The sequence below is a fragment of the Myotis davidii genome, unplaced genomic scaffold (genome assembly GCF_000327345.1).
Source record: "Myotis davidii unplaced genomic scaffold, ASM32734v1 scaffold151, whole genome shotgun sequence".
NCBI lineage: Eukaryota > Metazoa > Chordata > Mammalia > Chiroptera > Vespertilionidae > Myotis > Myotis davidii.
In genome coordinates this window covers 2,301,204-2,323,715 of record NW_006285248.1, presented here as the reverse complement: position 1 = coordinate 2,323,715, position 22,512 = coordinate 2,301,204, and the positions used below count along the sequence as shown (strand labels likewise).

At 43.5% G+C, this 22,512-nt stretch overlaps 1 protein-coding gene across 8 annotated transcripts in view; it reads right to left on the bottom strand.

The window, feature by feature from the left end:
- ZNF827 (zinc finger protein 827) overlaps nucleotides 1–22,512 on the bottom strand; it is a 167,221-nt gene that overhangs the window by 121,895 nt on the left and 22,814 nt on the right. For all 8 annotated transcript variants that reach the window (XM_006755945.2, XM_015558891.1, XM_015558887.1 and 5 more), the window contains exons 2-3: nucleotides 13,113–14,162; nucleotides 3,041–3,213 (exon numbers count right to left, since the gene is read on the bottom strand). In XM_006755945.2, coding sequence (XP_006756008.1) covers nucleotides 3,041–3,213; nucleotides 13,113–14,162 — 1,223 coding nt within the window. The remainder of the gene's footprint in view (nucleotides 1–3,040; nucleotides 3,214–13,112; nucleotides 14,163–22,512) is intronic.

The following is a 22,512-nucleotide window of genomic DNA, read 5'->3' as shown; positions in this document are numbered from 1 at the left end:
CTTAATGGCAATCTAAGATAACCCTGAGGAAGCTGGAGGCATTTACATTCCTTCCGCCGCTGCTCATAAAAACACTTGCACGGTATATACTACAGAGGAAAGGCAGGCGTAGAAAAACATACAGTGTCCAGCACCAGAACATGCTAACACTACATGTGTTGAACAAATTAAGTGGAAACCCATTTTTTTTCTTAAATAAATCTGTATAATGAATATAGAAAGAGACATTAGAATGACACTAAGGGTTATTTCTGTGTGTGATGAGATTATGGGTCAATATTATATGTTTTTCATTTATTGGTTTTTCTACATTCTCAACACTAAAGATATATCATAAAAAGAGAAAAGCCATGAAATTCCTTTTAGGGAAATGTTTTAGTCCATGTCCCTAATTTATTTCTAAATGTAAATGTTAATATATATTCCGATGGCTTTGGGGCAATAATTACTATATTAGCTACATTTACCTATTGTTTTTCCACCCTGGGATCTGTGTTAAGTGGTTCATGTCCACTACCTCATTTAACTATTATAACAACTCCATGAGACAGGCCGCATGGTTGTCATCTCCATGACCAGAAATTGAACCTTGAGAGGTTAAATGATTTGCCCAGAGTTGCACAGCTACCAAAAGTCGTGGAACTGAGATTCTAACTAAGGTTCTTATGACCACACAGTTTGAGATCTTAATCTATAGACTATGCTGCCCCCACTTCTTCAGCAGAAATTGTTTTAGAAAATCTATCCATCTTTGCGATCTCTGGTCAAGGCAGCTGAGACTATCTCCTCCTAAAACCATAGCCATTGTGTTTCCTTGTAGACTCTTATTTTCAAAATGTAGCCGAATTTAAGTACGTCCAATGAAAATAAAACCATGAATTGATTGAAGAATTAAAAAAAAGAGAGAGGCCCATGTGTGAGGTGTAGAGCAGAGAAAAGAAACAGTACACCGTTTGATAAAATTAAACTTGTATGAGCCCTTCTCACACTTCCCTTATCAAAAGCTCAGTCGGAGCTCAACAGGTTAGGACACAATGAGTGTGAATAAAGTGGTAATTTCGCACACAGCTTTATTGTACTGGTTATTGATTTGTTCTGAAAGCCTTCTAAGACCCCATGACCCGCAAAGCCCTCACCGCTCTCATCGGTAACACTGTCATGGCCGACTGTCTGTATCATCAAGGCACCCAACTCATCTCTCTGGAGTTTCGGGGTCAGTAGTCCCTGCTCTTGAAAACCCAGCTTTTTTTCCACGGGTTTATAAATAGGTTGTTTTAAGTGACCCTGAGCTGGAACCAAGCTTACAAGGTGTCAGGCGAGATGCAAGTTTTCTGCTCACTGAAGCTTTAAATTTGCCAGCCTGACAAAGCGTAGGGCACAGTCACGAAAACAAATTTTAGTTTTAGAGACGTTTCTTTTGAAGTCTCATCCCACTAACGAAATCCACTTTGCAGGTGTAAAATATGAGATTGTACTTTGGGAAGAGGTGATGGAGGATGAGGAGGGTTAAAGTAAAAACTAAGCAGGCTCACTAAAAGTTAACCAACCAGAACGCCTGGTTAAATGGATTCTGAGGATGAAGGGCATGCTACTCCCAGGAGAAAAAAAAGGCAAATGGTAGAAAACAAATTACACCATGGATTTAATTTTTTCAAATCTTCTAAGCTACTGCCGAAAGTCAAAAGAGGTTCCATCTGATCATACTTTTCCAGAGCTACACACTTAACGGTGATTACTGACAAGACTTAAAATAAAGCGAATTCTTACTTATGTGCATATGCTATACTTCTTATGGCAGGAAAGAAACAACTTTATAAACGTCAACAGCCAAACCATATTGAAAATGTCAATAAAAATGACTTGTTATTATTAAGGTGTTAGATGACAGTTGTTGAAATTACATAACTATTACAGAACATTTCTGTGTCAGATACTTTACTAATATTATCTCCTTAAATACTAGTAACAGCTCTTCTTAACATTCTTGTTCCCATTTAACAGATGAGAAAATTAAGTCTAAGGGCTCATTAGTTCAAGGCCACTTAGCTAGTAAATTGCACAATAAGATTTAAATATAGGAATATCAAATTCAAAAGCACATGCTCTTTTGATCTCATGAGTTTCTTCCTTGAATTTCAGACAAAACCCTTAGTATTAATGAAGTTTGCTAAGTTTTAGACGACTAAGTTTTCCCCCATCTCACTTGAATGACACGTAAACTCTACTTAATGTCTATTACAGGTGCAAGCCAAACTGTTTTCAATAGGACACTGAAAACAAAACCCTTGCATGTTGGGTAAGTGTGTTCTTGGGAATTATGACACCTTAAATACTGTCAGCCTCAGGGAGGACTCAGTCTTGGCAGGAATGGCCCTGAGCCCTCCACAGGGCTAGCGTTGAAGCCCAGGTGTCTGTTAGTGTCCTCCCCTCTCCTATAACAGTGATGGCGAACCTATGACACGCATTTTTTTGGTTGATTTTTCTTTGTTAAATGGCATTTAAATATATAAAATGAATATAAATCTTTGTTTTACTGTCTTTGCAAATATAAAAAAAAATTTCTATATGTGACACGGCACCAGAGTTAAGTTAGGGTTTTTCAAAATGCTGACACGCCGAGCTCAAAAGGTTCGCCATCACTGTCCTATAAGGTGTTTCTGGGTGTTCCTCTGTGTTTATAAGCAGAAGAGGACAGTCTTGCCAGGAAGGGGAGCAGGTCCAAGCACCCTCTCTTTGGGCACAGGTCCAGTCACCCTTCCTATACTCTTTCTGCCCCTGTAAGCACCCCAGAAATGCATCACCATGCAAGGCCAGGTTAGGCTGCTGCTCCCCAAAGAGGGATGGCCCTCCACCACATATATTATTTGGATATTGAAGCTTCTCTCTGTTGCTGGTTGTAAACTGGAAATGAAGACCTTCACAAGAAGACTCTTTGCAAGGTGCTTCATTCCCATTGCATTGAACACTGTCATCCACCAAAGGCCCCTCTCATGCTTGGTGGCGCCTGCCTCATCGGAAGGGCTGTCTGCGGCTGGCTTACCTTCATGTGGGATTTGAGATTGTCCTTGCGAGCACACCGGAATGGGCAGAGCGGGCACTGATGACTTTTTAAACCTGTGTGAATCACCATGTGCCGCTTCCAGTAGCTCTTCCTTTTTATAACCAAACCACATATTGGACACTGGAAAGGCTTTCCGCTTTCCTCTTCCGAGGCTTGGAAGAAAGAGAAAGAAAGGAAAATTAAGGCAAACGAAAAGGCACACTGCATCCAGCACTAATTCACATGCATTGCTATATAAAGAACACTAAAAATGATTCGATTTTTTTTTTTCCTGGCAATCTCAAGACTTTATCCAGGAGGTTTTATTGCTGCTTGTCTTTGGGTACAAGCCCACGTTCATCTCATGACTTCCATCAGGGTTCCATTTTTCAAAATCCAACTGCCCTGCCTTGTGAAAGTGTAACTTCCAAAGGCCATCCCACACTTAGGCAGACATCTGCAAAGGGACGTCGTTAGGCCTGTCCTTGCTCAGCCCGGGGTAGCCTCAGTTCAGGGACTTTGTTTCCTGAAGGAAGCTGCCAGACTCAAGTCCACCTATGGATTCCTGAACTTGGAAAATGGCAAGAAATAAAGATAAATCAAATGGGACAGAGAAGAATGTATGTGGCACAGCGGAAACCTAATGGCCACCGTCAACCTCATACACTGACTCCGTGGAGACAGATGTTAGGATCCCTACTGTTGACTCATTTAGTTATGGCCTGAGCAGATGCTGCTGCCAATTTAGCCATCGGGGGGTCTTAAGGTTGGGGTTCTACCCTCTTATTTCTGCCCCTCTGGCTGCCACTAACAAGATGCACCGCCTTCCTCTGCACTGCCACGGGGCCCCACTGCCCACTTTGGGAAAAGCTACCAACCAGGCAGTCACACCTGCTTCGATTTTTCAGAAAAACAAACAAACCAACTGGTTCCTCCCAGGAAAGCTAAGCTCACTCTCTCCTCCAACATCTCCACAGGGAAGGGCTCTGCTGGGACACTGAGTTGCTACCTGTCTGGTCTATCAATTGATATTGGTCAGTGACACACCAGCCTTGGCAATTGGGAAATATAGACCATCAAAACAGGTAGAGTTCAGGCTTCAAACTTTCCTTTCTTAATCATGAAGGATGAGAAATATTTGCAAAAGGTTACCTAAATTATAATATGCTCATAAGATCTGTGAAGCTATATTTTAAAAATGAGATATGTCTATAGGAGCTAATATAGAAATATGCCCAAGATATTAAAGAGTTAGTGGATAAAGCAAAACATAAAACTATGTCTAGGGTGTTTCTATTTTTGTTTTCTAGAAAATGGGAATCAATTGCTGTTTAAACCATGAGGTGAAAGGTTGACAGGAAACTTTATAGAGGGTGGATCAAGCTGACAACACATACAACCACTGATTAATCTTAACATCACTAAAAAGGAAACAGACCTTGTGCGCCTTCTGATAAGCCATCTATGAAATATTCTTACAAAAATTTAATCAGGCCTCTATCTAGCTAGCCGTTCACTGGAAATACAGGTGATTAAAACAACCACATGTTAAACACACAAAGGGGACGGACTCAGCCAAACTCACAGTGTGGGAAAGCCTGCAGGACAAATGACCCAGTCTCTTCAACAAGGAAGTGACATTTTAAAAGAGCAGGGGTTTATGGATGAAAAGACACTTAACACTTATAAAAAATGCAAGATGTGAAGCTTATTTGGATCCCGGTTATAGAATGATAAAATAACACTTTTGAGACAAATTGAGGAAATACTGATTATAGCCTGGGTGTTCCATAATATCATGTAGCCATTATTGATCTTGTTAGATGTGATTATAGTCACTATGGCTGTTTTTTAAAGTCCTTATCTGTTGGAAATATTTACAAGCAAATGGATATGATGTCTATGATTTGCTTTAAAATACTTGAGCAAAAAAAGAGGGTGAGTAGGAAGAATGGGCTGGATAAATGAAACAAACAAAAAAAGGACATCCTTTCATTTGTAAGAAAATTGTCCGGAAGCATACCCAAGAAACCATTAAACAGTTAAAAACTTTGAAAGACTGTGGATTAAGAGACAGGGGGTCAGGGAGGGAAGCTTTCACTTTCATTGTATATTCCTCTATACTATTTGAATTTGTTTAATGCACATGTTATTTTTATCATTTTAAAGGGAAATATTCCCAAGTGTGAGCTTTAAAATAATTTTATATTTTTCACTTAGTCAACTGAGTCCCTACCTGCAAAGACCCACTTAAAATAGATGGAACCAGAAGGGTTCTGGAATAAAGCTGGGTCATTCCAAAAGGCTGTTTCACTAATACACTAATCATAGGCCATCTTGCTTAGCTTAACCACGTAACTTGAAAAAGACTCCTCTATCTAAAAATACACCCTTCAAGCCTGGAAATTCTACTTGTGACATGTTCCATCACGAGTATTTCCTCTTCTGACTGTGGGATGGGCAGGAATGAGGGTTTCCTTCCACTCCAGGAAAAGCATGCTTCTTGAGGCCCATAAACACGCCTCTTTATTAACCCACCAGGGCTCTCCTGCTGTCTGTTTCTGCTGACTGCTTCTGCTGACCTGAAGTCCTACCCTTAATTGGGCCTCTCATTTTCTGTCCTTCACTGTCATTTCCTTCACTCTGGTACCTTGAGGGCAAAAACCACATGTTGAACAACAGATTGGAGAGGAAAGACTGAATCAGGCCTTCGGGTGAGATTATTGTCATAAACAGGGGGAGAAGGAACCAATAATGATGTGTATTTGGGTTATAAGAGAACATCAAAGTAGTCAGAAAGAGGCACACAAACAGGCTGCCACCCATCCCATCTTCAGTACCGTATTTGCCGGCGTATAAGACGACTGGGCGTATAAGACGACCCCCTAACATTTCCACTCAAAATACAGAGTTTGTTATATACTCCCTATATAAGACTACCCTCTCTTCCGCACTCATTCCACACACCAAAAAAAAGATAAACTGACAAAAGATTTGATTTTAACATTTTAATTTATATTCAAATGCTCATGACATGCAGGAAAAGCAAAATCGCATATCAGCCGAGCATACACCCAGCAGCGCTGCTGATGCCGGAACGGTATGTGGAATGAAGTGGGCGGGCATCGGGAGGCCGCTATGGCACGGGGCAAGCACTATGGGCAGTCTATCTGAAGTGTACCTGGCGTATAAGACGACGACCCACTTGGAGGCATATTTTTCAGGGCCAAAAAATCGTCTTATACGCCGGCAAATACGGTAAGTACTTCCCACTGCATAAACCCTGAACTGCCTAACTTTACAGAATTGTCTGGGGACTCTGAGAGAGGAGAGAAAAACTGAGATGTCCTCCACTGGGCTGAGATTTCATGGCACATCATAGGAAAGCAATAAAAAGGCATGAACTGACAAAAGGAACATAGCTGGTTACCCCGGACACCTTGCCTTGCCTGACGTGACCACCCCCAACCCCCATCCTCATCATCTATTCTATTTTTCAAATGCAGCTCAGAGTACACGACATAAACCCTGCATATTAATATTCCATGTAAATCTATTTTATTTTGGAGCTATGCTTCCTAAGTTTTAATGAATACCAAAACACATATGAATCATGTACAAATTAGGGTATCCTTGGACTGACGAGAAAAAAAATTAGAGCAGTCCTAATGAAAAGAAACTAACCCCAAGTCATGTGGTCAAACAGCTATGCCTCCACAACTGTTTGAAATTTTTAACTGGTCATGGCAAGAAAGGAGGAAAACAATCCAAATGGTAAAAGTAACTAGAAAACAATGATCCATCTTCAAAGTTGGCCAGTAATCTCCCCTGATAAGATCTGCATTTTTATTTATTCAAGAAAAAGGATTTCATAGTTCAGTAGGATGTCCTGCATGTGCATATGATGGGAACTAGTTGGAGAAGGGAGGAAGTAAGGATGTATTCTACTTCGTGTGCCAAACTATTTTCAAGGAGCTGACAGCTGTTTCATCCAAATGTACAGCCTAAGGAAATGTGACCACTTCCTCAGAATAAGCCACACATTCTTGAGGCAATCGGATTGAAATGTTCAGGAATTTACCTCGTTTACAACTGTCTGATAAACAATTTCCCCCCACCCTCCCAATATATCACTAGCTAATTATGATCACAGCAAACAAAACTAAATCCTATCAGATGCTAATCGGCCCAGTGGAATGGATAGCTCTAATTTGTTATTTTGAAGAAAACATGCTCTCTTTATAGGCAATAATATTATTGGAATAAAGAAGATAATAAATGTGTGTGAAATGCCTGTCACGCAGTAAATGGAAGCTATTGGGAGCAGCTGTAATAGTAATAGTAGTGACAATAAACTCTGGTCATGCCCTCCAAAGCAGAAAACTCACCATTAGAGCAGATGTAAATTTAAACAACTGGCATCACATAATAAATACATAGCCCAGGGCCTGGCCCGACATGGTAGTTTATCACTGGAGCCCAGAGGAAATAAAAGAGCAAGGGTCCATTGTGCGGCTCAGGTAGGGTCTGGCTCAGCCCGGACAGAATTCTGAGGGCCGAATTCAGCTGGGCAGGAAACCAGAGAGATGGAGAAGACAGGAGGAGAGAAGAAGAGGCTGGAGCTGGAAGCTAGCTGGGGCAAGGCTCGAAGTCCTCATCTTTGTGTCTCCAACACCCAAAACAGTGCTGGGACAACATACAATTCAGAAACTGTGTGTCAGGCTGTAAGAAAGGGCTGGTCAAGAATATGGAAAAGAGAAATGAGCACTGGCCATGAAAGTAAAAGATACAGGAAGCTGCCAGGAAGTCCCAGTGCAAGTGGGGCTAGCCCAAGAGTGCCTGCCTCTCACACAGGAGCCAATACCCCTCCTGAATGGATGGTGTATAAAGAGGGGGCTGGATCTTTGTGTACTTCCACCTCAACCTATTTCCAAAATGACCTGGAGCAGCTCATATTAAAAATGCACAGTGTGATGACATCCTATATAATAAAAAGCCTATAGTCATCACGCTGTCACGCCGTAATGACTGATCACCAGGAGGCTGCGTGTGAGGGTGGGCGGGGCTGCGTGTACGGCAGGGTGCACGAGGGGGGTGGGGACTTGATGCTGCGTTCCCGGGGGTGCCAGCAGGGACTGGACCAGGAGGTGCATCGGGGGAGTCCCTCGGTGCTGGCCTCGGGGCAGGACTCGAAGGAATCCCATGGGGCAGGACTCTGGGACTCAGGGGAGTTTCACATGGTGCTGGTGGGGGGCTTGACGCTGCAAGAGAAAGGGCAAATAGTGATATTAAAATATTTCTTTTAATTAATTCCCTTCCAATGTGCACGAATTTGTGCACTGGGCCACTAGTTATTTATAAAGTACAATAATATATGTTTAAACTATCTGTAATGGATCAGATCTGGCCAAGATAGAGATGATCTGGTAGGGGGTTTGATCATGAATTTTAAGAAGGAATATATTTAATTAAAATTTTTTTTTTATTTTTTTTTAGTTGATGGAATTAAAAATAAACAGAAAGTAAAACAAAGGAATTTTTCAGCAGAAAGGAGTCCTGATGATAATTTCCAACCGGCTGGGTTCAGATATGAAGAAACTGAAGTGACTATAGTGGGGGGTGGGCAGGGAGAGAACTAGAGCCAATCTTTTCACTTCCGTTTGGTGCTCTACCCTGTTGTCTATTTGTCTATATAAATGCATAAAGCAACACCACCAAAACTTCATTGGGCTAAAAAGAAAAAAAGTCATAGTAACTGACTTGCTTTAATTTAAAGAAGGTATTTTTTTAAAAAAATAAATGTAGCCCTGACCGGTTTGGCTCAGCGGATAGAGCATCGGCCTGCGGACTCAAGGGTCCCGGGTTTGATTCCGGTCAAGGGCATGTACCTTGGTTGGGGGCACGTCGCCAGCGGGGGGTGTGCAGGAGGCAGCTGATCGATGTTTCTCTCTCATTGATGTTTCTGGCTCTCTATCCCTCTCCCCTCCTCTCTGTAAAAAATCAATAAAATATATAAAATAAATAAATAAATGTAATTATTTTGTAGGTTTTGAAATTAAACTTTCTCTTTTAGATCCTCTGTAACAATTTGCAGAAAATCAAGGTACTTTGCAAGTGGGTAGCTTTTGCATACAAACCTTACCACACTCATAGAAGGCAGACAAGACGCCAGGTGATCCCAGGTGTGCATAATCCAGGCATCATCACCATCTCCACTCTGGGCCTCCAACCCACTAGTGAACACCTATGTATGAGGACCCATCCCCCTTCCTAATAGCAATATACACACGGATTTAATATCTTTTAATAGAATTTCATGGGCATGTCTCTAAAATGCTATTTTAGGGAAGCAAAAACTATGTTAGCAGTGGATACCACTGTGTTTATCTGCTGCTATTGACATGGATATTACCAATGCATATTTTAATAACTGGTAAGTAGTCGATAAAACTCAGAAGTCAGATATCTAGAGGCAGTCTCCATTTGAGTCATGGGGAAATATAATTGAGCTCAGCGACAAATAGATCTGAATCTTGATAAAAGTGAATTTTCTAAGCAAGTTCCTTTATGCAAGCATTCCCAGATTATAGCCAGAAAACCATGGACCTGAGAGGAGTGTCAGAAGAGGTTCCCTCACTGTTAGGGGTCTCCCTGGTTTTGCAACAATGTTAATAACATCATGTAAATATGACAGAAAACAGCAGCCAAACACCCCCTGTCTACTGACCCAAGAAATAGTCTGAGCCTTCAGATGTATGAGACCAGCTTGCTTCTAAAGCATGCTTAGATTTTAGGCAGAAAATTAAGATGTTTTTGGAGACCCTGTCTCTAAAAGTCTCCTTGCTATTTAACTAGCAGCCTGGCATCCTGAGAACCTTGTTCGTCTTCCACAAAAACTTTGTCCTTAAAATAAAAACCATTTATTTATTTTTTTTTCTGAGCTGCAACAGAACAGCAGCTTCAAAGAGAATGGAGTCAATGTGTGACATTTATCTTTAGAGCAAACGGACATAATCTTCCTTCTATCGTGTCCCCTTTCAGAGGAGCGGTGTAGCATGTGCCGGGGCACAAGGGCACATGAAAGAAACCTCCTCCTCAAGTGTCACGTCTGTCTTGCAGGGGGAATGGCCGCGGAGGAGTGGATTCTTTAAGGAATTAAATACACCATGACCTGGCAACAACCGAATCCCATTCAAAGAAGAGGAATAAGGCCAAACCTAAAAGACGCTTAGTTTTTTTCATGGTTTGGACTTCCCTTGACCTGAAGAAGGGCAAAGAAACGCCTGAGTCTAAATTACTCAATACACTGGCTTTTCTAGCACATACCTCTTTGTAACTCTAGCATTAACTTGATATGCCCCTTTTGCAACATTTTGAGAAATCGCTTGAAAATGGGAGCCCTGCTTGAAGTCAGGATGGTGTATAGTTTATTTTTGTGGACTTGTTTTGTTTATCTAAGTTATTAAGCAACAGAATCAGAATTGTCTTCTTGCTGTGAGAAATTAATCCCGCCTATCTCTTTTGCATTAAGCTAAGGTTTCTTTCTAAGGTAAAGGGGGGAAAAATAGAATATGAAATGTTTAGAAACATCTCACCACATCCCCACAAATGCTTTTTAGATAAAGCCAAGTGGACATCTGAATCCAGCCCCCAGGTTGCCCTGAAACCAGCATTATAGTGTCTGAAGGGGAGGGGAGGGAGCAGGTAGCAAAGACACACTTTCCCTTCCACTCTCCTGATTAAAACATCAGCAATCCAAGTAACACTAACCAAATCATTTCTCCACGATAGAGAGATAAGCAACAAAGTTAGATGTTTTAGCAACGCCTTCTCAGCCCATAATCCGGTTAGGATGCTGGGAAGGGATGGCGTTCGCTTCCAATGAAACGTGCACAGAGACTTAGGATGCGTCCATATGGATGCACGGGGCATTTTTCGAATGACCATTTCCAGAGCCCTAGTGGTTTCCTCTGGAGTGATTTTTCCTCTCGCGTGAGTTTGACAAAACGAATGATTTTTTAATACAATGACTCCATCAGTGGAGCTGCTTCACCACGCCTTGGATTGTGAACAGAAGCATGAAAACCGAGGCCCAGGCAACAATCAACAGCCGAGGCCCAGTCCGAGCAGTTCCTTCCTCTCCTCCTTCTCTGTGAACATTTTAAACATTCATTGATTAAAATATTAAGTGTTTCAGCAGTAGAATAAATTCAGTAAGAAGAAAAGAAAAGAAAAGATTTCTTATAGATCTCCATATTTAATCCTGCTGAGAGAAGCTCATTCAGATGCTGGCATGAACTCAGTGCATTTAAACCCACGGGGAGCTCATGGCCTCTTCCTTATCTTTACATGAAAAAAAAAAAAACATACCTCACAACTATTGCTGATTATTCCCAAGACACTATAAAGTGACAAAGCCACTAGTTTTTCATGAGGCACAGTTTTGTGTTACCTTTTCCCAATGCTTCAGTAAAATAAAGTTTATTACTCATTTTATATAAGTTTTTCCAAGTAACTAACGTCCAGGAGAATTTACAGTGTGAGCACCATTAATATATGTATTTGATCACCAGATGCAGAGAATACTTATAAAATTACATATTACGTAGAGCCATGCCTCTCTTTCTGCTTCTACCCTGAATAAAATTTCCATAAATCAGGAGTGATTTATTCCATGGCAAGATTGCCCAGCTCCCTCTGCTCTTCTCCTTGTTTCCAAATAGTAGCCATTTCTCTCTTTATTTCACCAGATGGCAGGTGAGAAGTGAGGAGAAATGATGCTCGGAACCGATACACACTTCAGGATTTTATTGACACTTTGGAAACTCTGGCGTGAACCATTTGGATGGCTTAGAGTCATAAAAGTTCCAGAGACCCATTTTCCTCGCTGTAGTCTGCTGTTTACACAAGTTTTAAAGTAATTATAATTAGTGCGTATAGCTCACTCAGCAATTTAAATGGAAATCTGTCATAAATGCGTCAGACTGATGTTAGCTGCTATCGTTCAGTCAATTATTTGCCATTCTCAACACACTCCATCAATGCGGCTGCAAAGAATCAAAGCCAGCTAGACACACAACGGCAGTGTTTACACTGCCGAGGACGCACACAGCCCGCCTGCTTCCTGTTCTTGTCGGGCAGGATATCCTCGGGAGACACCGGAAACCCCATACGTCCATCTCCAGGACCATATACTTACCATGCGCACAACTGAACAACAAACCAGTCCCAGAAATGCCGTTTCCACTGTGAGAACGCAAGTGACTAAGTGTCTCCCTCAGATGAATAACTCCCTCTACATGATAGCAACTTCTCCTTTGGAAAAGCTGTCCCCACGAGAAACGCTCATGATTCAGATTTTCCACATGCACATTCCTTCAGCATCTGATTGGGTTGAAATAACATACAGCACTTGCAGGAAATGCTTTGATTATGTCTGAGTGGCAATATGCTTTGGAGTTCATGTAGGACAAGGAATTATACCAGGGCAGGACCGGTGAAAAGCGCTTAAATCCCACAAAAAGGTAATAAGAATGCTAACATGAAAGTATACAGTGTGATAAATTAGGGCAGAGGAGTTACTGATTGTACAAAAGCCCATTTGTGGTGGAGGCAGCGGGAAGGGTGGGCTCTCCCTCGTCCAAGGTTTCAAAAGCAGCCCCCCCTCCCATGTTCAGCGATGCCACGCAATTCATGACAAAGATGCTTTGATCTCCCCCATTAAATATATCTCGCATGGACCCAGCCTGAACTGGGTAATGAAAAAAAAAACCACTTCTATGAAAGGGAGGAGAGTACTGCATCTCTCTAAGATTATTCATTACCTTTCAAAAATGGAGCCATTTGTGAAGTCTTTGTGTCACACATGCAGGAAAACCACTATCCTGCTTAGTTCAAGTACTTTGTTGTGAGCCTGCTTTTTTATTCCCACCACAGATCAGATGCGAAACCCAACCGAATAGGGCAAAAATAAAATAAAATAAATAAAATAAAAATGTTTTTAAATGAAATAAGACTTAGCAATTTATAATCAAAAAGACGAACACAGTGATTGAAGTAAAAGATTCCATACCTGAGTTGGAGGGTTTAGAAACTCTTCCCTTGGGAACTGGGAGTAACAATAATTCCAAGGATTGTGGCGGTGGCGGTGGTGGTGGTGGTGGCGGCTGCGGTGGCGGGGTCACCTTTTCTTGCATCTTCTCTGAAGGCGGTGGCGGTAGGGGGTCCTCAGGCACCAGGGACGACTTCTCGGCCAGAAGACTCCCCGCAGCCCTGGCTGCGACCTCCTTGAGCAGGGCGGCCGAGGAGGTCATGGAAGCCAGGGAGAGGAAGGAGCTGGCCGGAGGGGGGTGCTCCTGGCCAGGAGTCAAGCTTCTCTCGCTGACTTTCTTGGACAAGGCTGCCAGGGTGGAACTGGCAGACTGGGAGCTGAAAGGGGAGGAAAAGGACTCAAATCGCATGGTCTCCTCAGTCCTAGCGAGAGACTTGTCCTGCAGGACGGCGTTGGCTGCAGCTTTCAGTTTGAGGATGGCCGAGTCGGGGGACAAGCCGCAGGTGGTGGTTGAGTTTGGCAACCACTTACCTTGATTCCATATAAAACGGTTACTTGGAGTGTATTGGTCATTCTGTTCCTGCTTCTCGGCCAACTTCCTGGCCAGGACACTGAGCTGCTGGGCGTGGTGGGACGGTGGGGAAAAGGAGAGGTTGGGGGCCACGTTCACCGGGGACTCCACCCTGCCATTGGCCGTGGCTGTGGCGTCGAGTTTGAGGGACCCGGCCTCCAGCAGCCGCCTCAAGTTGCTGCTCAAAGGTTTCGTGGAGCCTGGGGAGTCGTCTTCACACAAAGAGGACAGGCCGGGGGAGAGGTGGTCCTGGCCTTGCAATGAGTCTCGCAGGACGTCCCCGTCGAGCGCCACCAGCTCCAACGTGTGGCTGCTGGGAGTGGCACTTCCCAAGGAGGTGTCGGGGGATGTGGACTGCTCCTGGATCCGGTCCTCCAGGGACAACTTATAGTTCTCCTGGACTTCGCCATAGGATGCTTCGGATGGAGTCTCGGAGGAGTTTCCATACCAGGGCTCTCCTTCACTGAGTTCGCCCTCCGCCTCGTCCTGCCTACTAACATCTGGGGGAATTAAGAAGATCGGGTTTACTCCCCAAGTGAGCAACAGGCAGGTCTGAAGACATTCAAACGGCCCCGCCAACACGCTTCCTCTTCCCTTCCACCCAGAACCACATGAAAGACGGCAGCGACCTGAACTAGAACGGCAGGTGCTGAGTCAGACCGCCTTGGCATAAGAAAGAAGGGAAAATGCTAAACAGGCAGCGGTAAAAACACACCCACTTACGACAAGCGTTAACCCCTCTAAAAATTATGCCAGATCCGTGGAGAGGGGAAAGGAGGAAAGAGGGAAATGGATCTGGTGCAGAAGTAACTGCTATTTTCAATGACACGGGGGAAAGGGAAGGAGCGTGTCCCCTTGTGAGGAAACCAGCATGATATCTTTAGTCTCGAGTCAGAGTTGGAGAGGCAGCTGGCAGAGTGGGGAAACGTTGGCTGCGAGACAGACAGTGAAAAGCCGCGTCCCCACTTCCTAACTCCGCCACCTCAGGCCAGGCCCTTAGCTGGGTTGGTATAAAATGCAATTCATTTTTTTTAAGTTTATTAAAAATGTATGTATTTCAACAACTTCACCCAGTTCTTATGAAGCTTGAATCAAAATAAACATGTGACCATGTTTTGAAAATAGTCGAGTGCTATATGAAAATCAAATCTCTCTGGCAACCACTATTCACATTACTGATTTCTTATAACGACCATCTCTGCCACATTACCCAGGCTACTTGGTTGAGAGTCCTTGATTCCACTCACCGACATGTTGCCACCTTATCTCAGGCAGAGATTAGTTATCTGGCCCCTCACTCCACTAAGAGTCCCCTTTAATTATTTTCCATCCATTAATTTATCCACCCACTGCCCCCACTCTCAGTGTCCCCACCCACCCCTGCCCCAAGCACCAGTCAGTTGGGACTCTTTGACATTTTAAGAGCACTCAGGTGGTCTGTCACTTTTCTACTCTTGCTCAAAATATTCCTTCTATCTGGAATGTCTTTCCCCAGAAAACCTGAATGTCCAATTCGGCTCATCCTTCAATACTCAGCTCAAAGGCTTCTTCCTCATGATTCTCCCAAGAACTCTCAGTCAGAATCAATCTCTCCTTCTCATTCATTCACTCACATATTCAACAAATAGTTATGGACTACCTGCTGTATGCCAGGCATTGTCCTCGATTGTTCTAGATTGAACAACATTAAACAAAACAAAGATCCTGCCTTCTTGGATCTTACATTTCAGTGGAAGGAGACAGCTGTTAAACAAAATTAATAAGTCAGAGAGTAAGCCAGAAGGTGACAAGTGCTTTGAAAAAGATACAGAGCAGGCCAAGGAGGGTGGTGGGTCATGGACAAGAGGTGTGTTGCAATTTTAAATAGGGGTTCAGGGTGAGGTTTCACTGTGGTGGCAACCTAGGAGCAAAGACTGGGAAGAAGTGAAGAGTGGTTCTTGCAGATCTCTGGGAGGGTCCCATGCAGAGGGCGTCACTGTGAAGGCCCTTCTGTGGAAAGATGCTTGGCATGTCCATGGAATAGCAAGCACGACCGTGTGGGTAGGGTGGGGTGAGTGAGACTCAGAGCAGTGGGGGAAGAAGTCAGAGAAAGAGAGAGAGAGAATTGTGAAGGAAGCTGTGCAGATCAGTAGAACTCTGTCGACTACTGAAAAGGTCGTGGGCATCTGGTGAAATTAGGAACCACTGGAGGGGTTGGGGCAGGGAGTCAAATGATGGGACTTCCATTTTCAAAGGATTGTTTTGGCTGCCATGTGGACATTCAGGCACGAGGGTGGGGGCAGGGAGACCAGCGCAGGCTGGTACAGGAGGTGAGAAGCAGCTGATTCTGTGCATAGTTTGAATGCAGGGCCAACATTCCTGTGCTGTTTATTTTGCTTTTATATCACTCTTCATTGTCTGCTATTGGTTTATCTTCGGAAAGGTCAGTAGTGGTGTTCTTTTAAGGCAGGGATTTATTATCTACATATCCCACCCTGTGCCCAACACAACCCCTGGTTCCTAGCACAGTTCAATGAATGTGTAGGGATTGAGCCAGAACCCCCCACTAGGCCAAGTTTTGCTATATAACATGTTGTCTTATCTGAATAGAAATAGCTAGAACTGGGAATGCATGAACTACAAGCTAAGACATTGATCTTCCCATGCTATCTGGAGAAGCAATGTCACAAATGACAAATTCTCTTTCACTAAAGTTTTACAACTCTTTCCTGAGAGTCTTTATTAAGTTATCAAGAAAACGTAAAATATCAAATGAAATTTGCTGGGGAAAAGCAGATAAGATTGAATTTTCTCTTTTAAAAACAGCCTGGTTCCTTGTGATTTGCCACATTTCCTTCTTCCCACTGGATTTCAGCATTTTTCCATCCGTCCTGAAACCAGCGGGACCCTGAATACCTCAGCTCCCCAGTGGAGATGCCTTTTACCGAACACCAAGCAGCCCACCTCCATTTCAACAACTGGGCCAATTTTCTGTTCCTCTGGCAAAACACCTTTCTTGATTTCAGATCAAACATCTCATCCTTCAGGAGAATCGATGGGACTATGATTTAAAAATCACTACAGTGAGAATTAGCTGAATATCTCCTTGAAGACTCTTCTTCAATCTTTATCAAAATTCGCTAAATGAACTAACATAGGAAAACAGAGAGATTCAAAGGTAAATACTGTTAGATTACATTTTTGTCCAACTAGAGTAGCTCCGGATAGGCAAGACTGGTCCGGAACTTTGCTGTAAGGGTCAACTAACAAGGTATATCTAAGAGCAGGGTTTTGAGAACCACAAAGAATGACAGTCATATATACAGACCTGTGATTTTACTGAGACTATTAAATATTACCAAAGTTACCCAGTTGGATCAAAGATACACAGCTATCGAGTGCTACTGCCCAAACCAAGAACCCAAATCTCTCAAGTCTGGGCTCAGCGTTCTCTACCAGTCGCACTCTGAATAGCAACTTCTCATGTGCTCTGTCTGCGCAGCTCCACTTGTCCATCCTTCCACCCTCTTGAAACAGAAATCAGCAAGAGAAATCTCTTAGATAAGGACAGCGTTCACTCTTTATCTTGAGATAAACCATTAAGAGGTAAATGCCCATTATTCCTAGACCCTTATCTCTCCATCCCCTCTCTGCCTCTTCCTTGGTTGCAGTTGGTCAAATATTGATTCAAATGCCTAGAGAATTCAGTAACATCTATTGGCAAAGCCCCAAAGGCAAAGGCTCATCCTGACCACCTCCGTACACCCTCAGTGTGCAAGAATATTCCCCTTTCAATGGGCCGAAGCGGATAAGCGTGTCAAAAGCTAAAGAAGTTGTCAACTTGCTCCAATCCTATCCAACAGTGATAAGGAGATCTGAACATTCTTTTTTTTTTAAAATATATTTTATTGATTTTTTACAGAGAGGAAGGGAGAGAGATAGAGAGCTAGAAACATCGATGAGAGAGAAACATCGATCAGCTGCCTCCTGCACATCTCCTACTGGGGATGTGCCCGCAACCCAGGTACATGCCCTTGGCCGGAATCGAACGAACATTCTTGAATGATACAAAAGGCTGATATCTCCATTTAAAGCAACTTCCCCAACCTTGCCAAAACACAAGCCCTAAAGAAGCAAACAAAGCATTTCTTAAACCAGTGGTTTTCAACTTGTGGGTCGCGACCCCTTTGGGGGCTGAATGACCCTTTCACACGGGTTGCCTAAGACCATCGGAAAACACACATATAATTACATATTGTTTACAGTAGTAAAATTACAGTTATGAAGTAGCAACGAAAATAATTTTATGGTTGGGGGGTCACCACAACATGAGGAACTGTATTAAAGGGTCGCGGCATTAGGAAGGTTGAGAACCACTGTCTTAAACAGACCGGTTTGTCTCTAAAATACCAGGATAGAACCTTAACCATCCATTCTTCAGTTCTTTTCATCTTGAACACAGAGATACCACTCTCTTCTGGACAAGAAAACTCGGATAGGTAAAGAATATTTTAAAACTCATAATACTCTATTAAACGCTTTTCCAAAGATGCCACTACTGAAATTGAGGTTATTTGAGTAATAAACCACCGAATAATTGTAATGCATGGCCTAGAAAGAGCCAGGCCAGAAACCTGTGGAGAAACAGATCTGAAATTATTCTGGCATCACCTGAGGTCAAGCGAAAGGTGGGGGAAGCTTTCAGAGAAATGAATGCAGGAGACACAGGGCCATGCAGAGGTGAGAGAAAAATCTTAGAAGGTTCAAACAAATATGCTTGCAGTTCACGAAACAGCAGCAACAAGGATTTTCTCCCACAAATATTCATTTTCCCCCCTGCTGGGCTGCGCTCTGTTTTTACGTTCAGTTCCATCATGCAGGCGGAAGTCTGCATTGGTCCAGTTGCAGGGAGCTACCCTACAGCAGGGTCTGCAGGGCCCTCCAGCACCTTGGACAATACATCAAGAGAAAAGATTCTGTCCGGCTGGGAGCTCAAAACAAAGCAATCCTGCAAGCTAGGAGGGTAATTTGTTGGCCACCACAAACTTTAGAATAAGCCAGGCTTGCCTTGAGTTTCTTTCACAATCTGAGAAGCCCCTGGGCAGCACACAGCTCCCACTCCTGTCACCAGCATGGTCTGGGGGCGCGCAATCACAGAGCGCTGGGACTGCTCCCTGCGCACATCCACCCACCACATCCACCTACCGTGGATCTCACAGCTTTCCCAACCGAGGCTCCCAGGGAAGCCTCTCAACAGCCAATGTAAATAACTTCCTTCTGAATACATTATTTTTCACCTCCAGAATAGGAAGCGATTTCCATGGCTAATTTTGCAACAACCTCTGCGTCTCGCAGCCAGGTTCACACTCGTTCCTGTCAGCTTTACACAACGGTCTGTTTTTGTGTTTTTTTCACTTTGAATCAGAAACTCAAAGAATTAAGAATAGAAATGGTGCAATTACAGAATGAAAATATGCTGAATAAATTTTGTTTCCACGCAGCAACAATTTCTCCTTTGGGGGGAAACACAACAAAATTCTGCTACCTAACACATTTATTTATAATTCAGTTCCCAAGTAGAAAATCAGTAACTCTAGATCCACAGCTCTTGCTGCATTTTTTTTCAACTCACTTCCTTTTCGGTGTGAGAGTTGTAATCAGATGCATTTATTTGGACAAATGTTAATCTAAGATCCTCGTTCAGAGAGATCAGACGGAAGAAAAAATGTAAGAAAGAGACTTCTATTCGTTTTCGTGCCTTTGGCTGAGGTTAAAGCAAGGAGAAATGGGAGGCTAAACCCCCACCACTATGTCTACCCATAAACCACTCCCACCCGCCGGTGCACAGGAGTCTACCAGCAGGTTCGGAAGAGAGCGGGCTCAACCAAAATTGCCACACAGTTTTAAACAGTATTTATTGGTTTGTAAAGTTTAAGGAGCTGTGCATAAAAGTCATTAGCAAAACCAATGCTAGTAATTGATTTAATGCAAGAAACATTTACTGAGCATTTACTATGTTCAAGAAACCGTCCTCTGAACAAGGAGACTCAGAGGTACAGCAGTCTCTGGCCCAACAGTTTATAACCCACAGGAGTGCGAGGCTTGCCCAAGCCTAGGACGCACAAAGGAACAGGGCAAGGGTTGTGTGGGCACAAAAGAGGGAGTGGTTAATCCCAGTGATGCAGGTGGCTATGGAAACAGACCTCAAAGGATGGAGATCTCAACAGATGATACTGGAAATTCCCTGAGAAGTGGGCTTGCTCTTTGCAAACCATCAAACAGGAAATAGTCCAGACATTGAGAAAGCTAATATCTAGGTGATAATTGTTGGATAAATCAATGCAATGAAAAAATGTTTATATTCCTAATTCTTCACATTTTAAAAAGACACCATATATTGATTTGTTATGGGCAGATTTTATCAATCATCTTACTATGCTTACTAGCTGTGAAACCATTAGCTTACGAAGACCAGAGGCAGGACCAAGAGTTAAGTCATTTTGCACTCCTGCTCAATGCCCTGCGCATTGCAGGGGTAGTAGGGCTCCTGTGGTTGTAATGGCAGGAAGCCATAGCTAATGTCCTCAGTTCCTGTATCAAACAGAGAGGGGTGCAAAGAGTTACTAGCTGCAGGAGGATGTCACAGCACCCTCAAGGCACTCTCTCATTTGCCAGTAGTCTCTTCCCTCAGAGGTTAACCTCATCCTCTCTGACTTCCTTTCCTATGAGGCTGACAACCTGGCTACACAGGTTCTGGACTTTCACTCTCAGTGACTTACCAATGGAGAAAGGTCCTTCCCTTCTGATTGGCCTGTGAGAGGTCATGTTCTGCGCCCTGGTCCTATCACTGAAGCCAGGGGGTGGGCTCTACAGTTGGCTTAATGTGGGTCACAGAAGAAAGGAGAGGGAAAGATGCACCAGGAACACAAAAGCAGTGACCTCTGTAATGTTTAATAAAGGTTGAGTATGCTGCATGTCAGGCTGTTCAGAACCAATTTTATAATTTTAAGCATAAAACATATCCTCACTTAGGCTGGTTTTACCTGCCAAGTTTTAAATTGCCCCTTTGTAGCTTGAAAGCTTTAGCACATTCCTCCCGCTTCCCCTCCCCCCCCCCCGCACCTGCCCTGCTACACACCAGTTCTGCCCGAACCTATGAGACCTCGCAGGGGTCGGGGGCTCCAAGTCCACAGTCTGAGTTAAACGCACTAATCGGCTCCACAGGACAAAGCCTCAGAGATCACAGTTATTGAAACATCGATGCCCAGGGCACCCAACAGCCTTCTGTGTGGCCAGGAAGAAAATTTAAGAACTGCTAGTTATTTAAAACTGCCAGGGTGGAGAAGACAACCAGATTCCTGTCCCCAGTCCAGCTGGGGAAAAGGTGCCGTGAGGGCACGGGGCAGCGGCAGGGAGCCTGGGGAGGACGCGTGTCCGCAGCTGAGAGAGCAGGGAGGGCTCCTGGGTCCTGATGAGCATTTGCACACAGCAATGTTTTCAGATGATTGTTTTAAAATGTCCAGGAGTAAAAGAGCGGTAACAAAAATGAACACATCGCTCCTTGCCTTCAACGTGAGTTGCAAGCAGTATCTGAGCCAGTTTTAATATTCTCATATAAAGCTACTTGTTAGTCAGATCTTCCAGTGACCAAGGAACTACCCAAACTCCTCCATCAAACCGCCCATCTCAACATCAAGGGCAACTCCTCCATCTTTACTATTGCTTGGGCCCAAATCCCTGCAGCCAGCTTGACTCTTCTCTTACTGTTACGCTCCACATCTAATTCCTTTGTAGACCTGGTTGATTCCACGTTCAATGCACATTCCAAATCTTGTCATTTTTCACCATTTCTACCACTACAACCCTGATAGGCAGCACTGCCATCTTCACTTGGACTGTGGCAATAACCTTCCAACTGGACCCCTTATGACTCTCAGCCAGCAGCCATAAGCTTTCAAAAATATGTCAACCCAGCTGGCGTGGCTCAGTGGCTGAGCATCAACCTATGAACCAGGAGGCTATGGTTCGATTCCCAGTCAGGGCATGTGCCCGGGTTGCTGTCTTGGGCTCGATCCCCAGTATGGGGTATGCAGGAGGCAGCTGATCACCATTATTCTCTCTCATCATTGATGTTTCAGTCTCTCTCTCTCTCTCCCTTCCTCTCTGAAATCAATAAAAATATATTTAAATTATTCTTCTTTGTCATTTCCCTCTCCCCCCCCCTCTCTCCCCCCCCTCCTCCTCCTCCTCCTCCTCCTCCTCCTTCCCTCTCCCTCCCTCCCTGTCTGAAATCTTTAAAAACACATTTTTTAAAAAGTAAGATTCCATTATTCTCATCAGTGGTTTCCATGTTTCTTAGAATATCATCCAATGCCTTTACCTGATCTCCAAGTCTCTATATAACCTGTGTCCCTCAGACCTTATCTCCTAAATAAAGCAGGCTCCTGCCTCAGGACCTCTGCACTTGCTGTTTCCTGTGCCTGAAATCCTTTTACCACCACCACCCCCAAAGTAGCCACCTGGCTCATTCTCTGACTTCCTGAGGTCTCCCCTCAAACATCACTGTGTATTAAAATAAAAGCTCCATGAGAGAGCGGGTTTTGTACTATTTGCTGCTGTTTCCTCAGCACTTAGAATTGTACCAAACAGAGAGCAGATGCTCAATTATTATTTAAATGTATGAATAAACAAGAAGAATGGGCTTAATCATCAGAAAGGTAGCACTTAGTAGTGGAAATGAGAACTATTTTCAAAATTACAAATGATAATTCTATTTTTCTCGTGTGAGTCAAACATGGAAGAGGAAAGAGGGTCTGTTTTGCAAACTTTCCTACCAAAGGCTCCCTAGTGGCCAAGAACAGTGAACTGCAC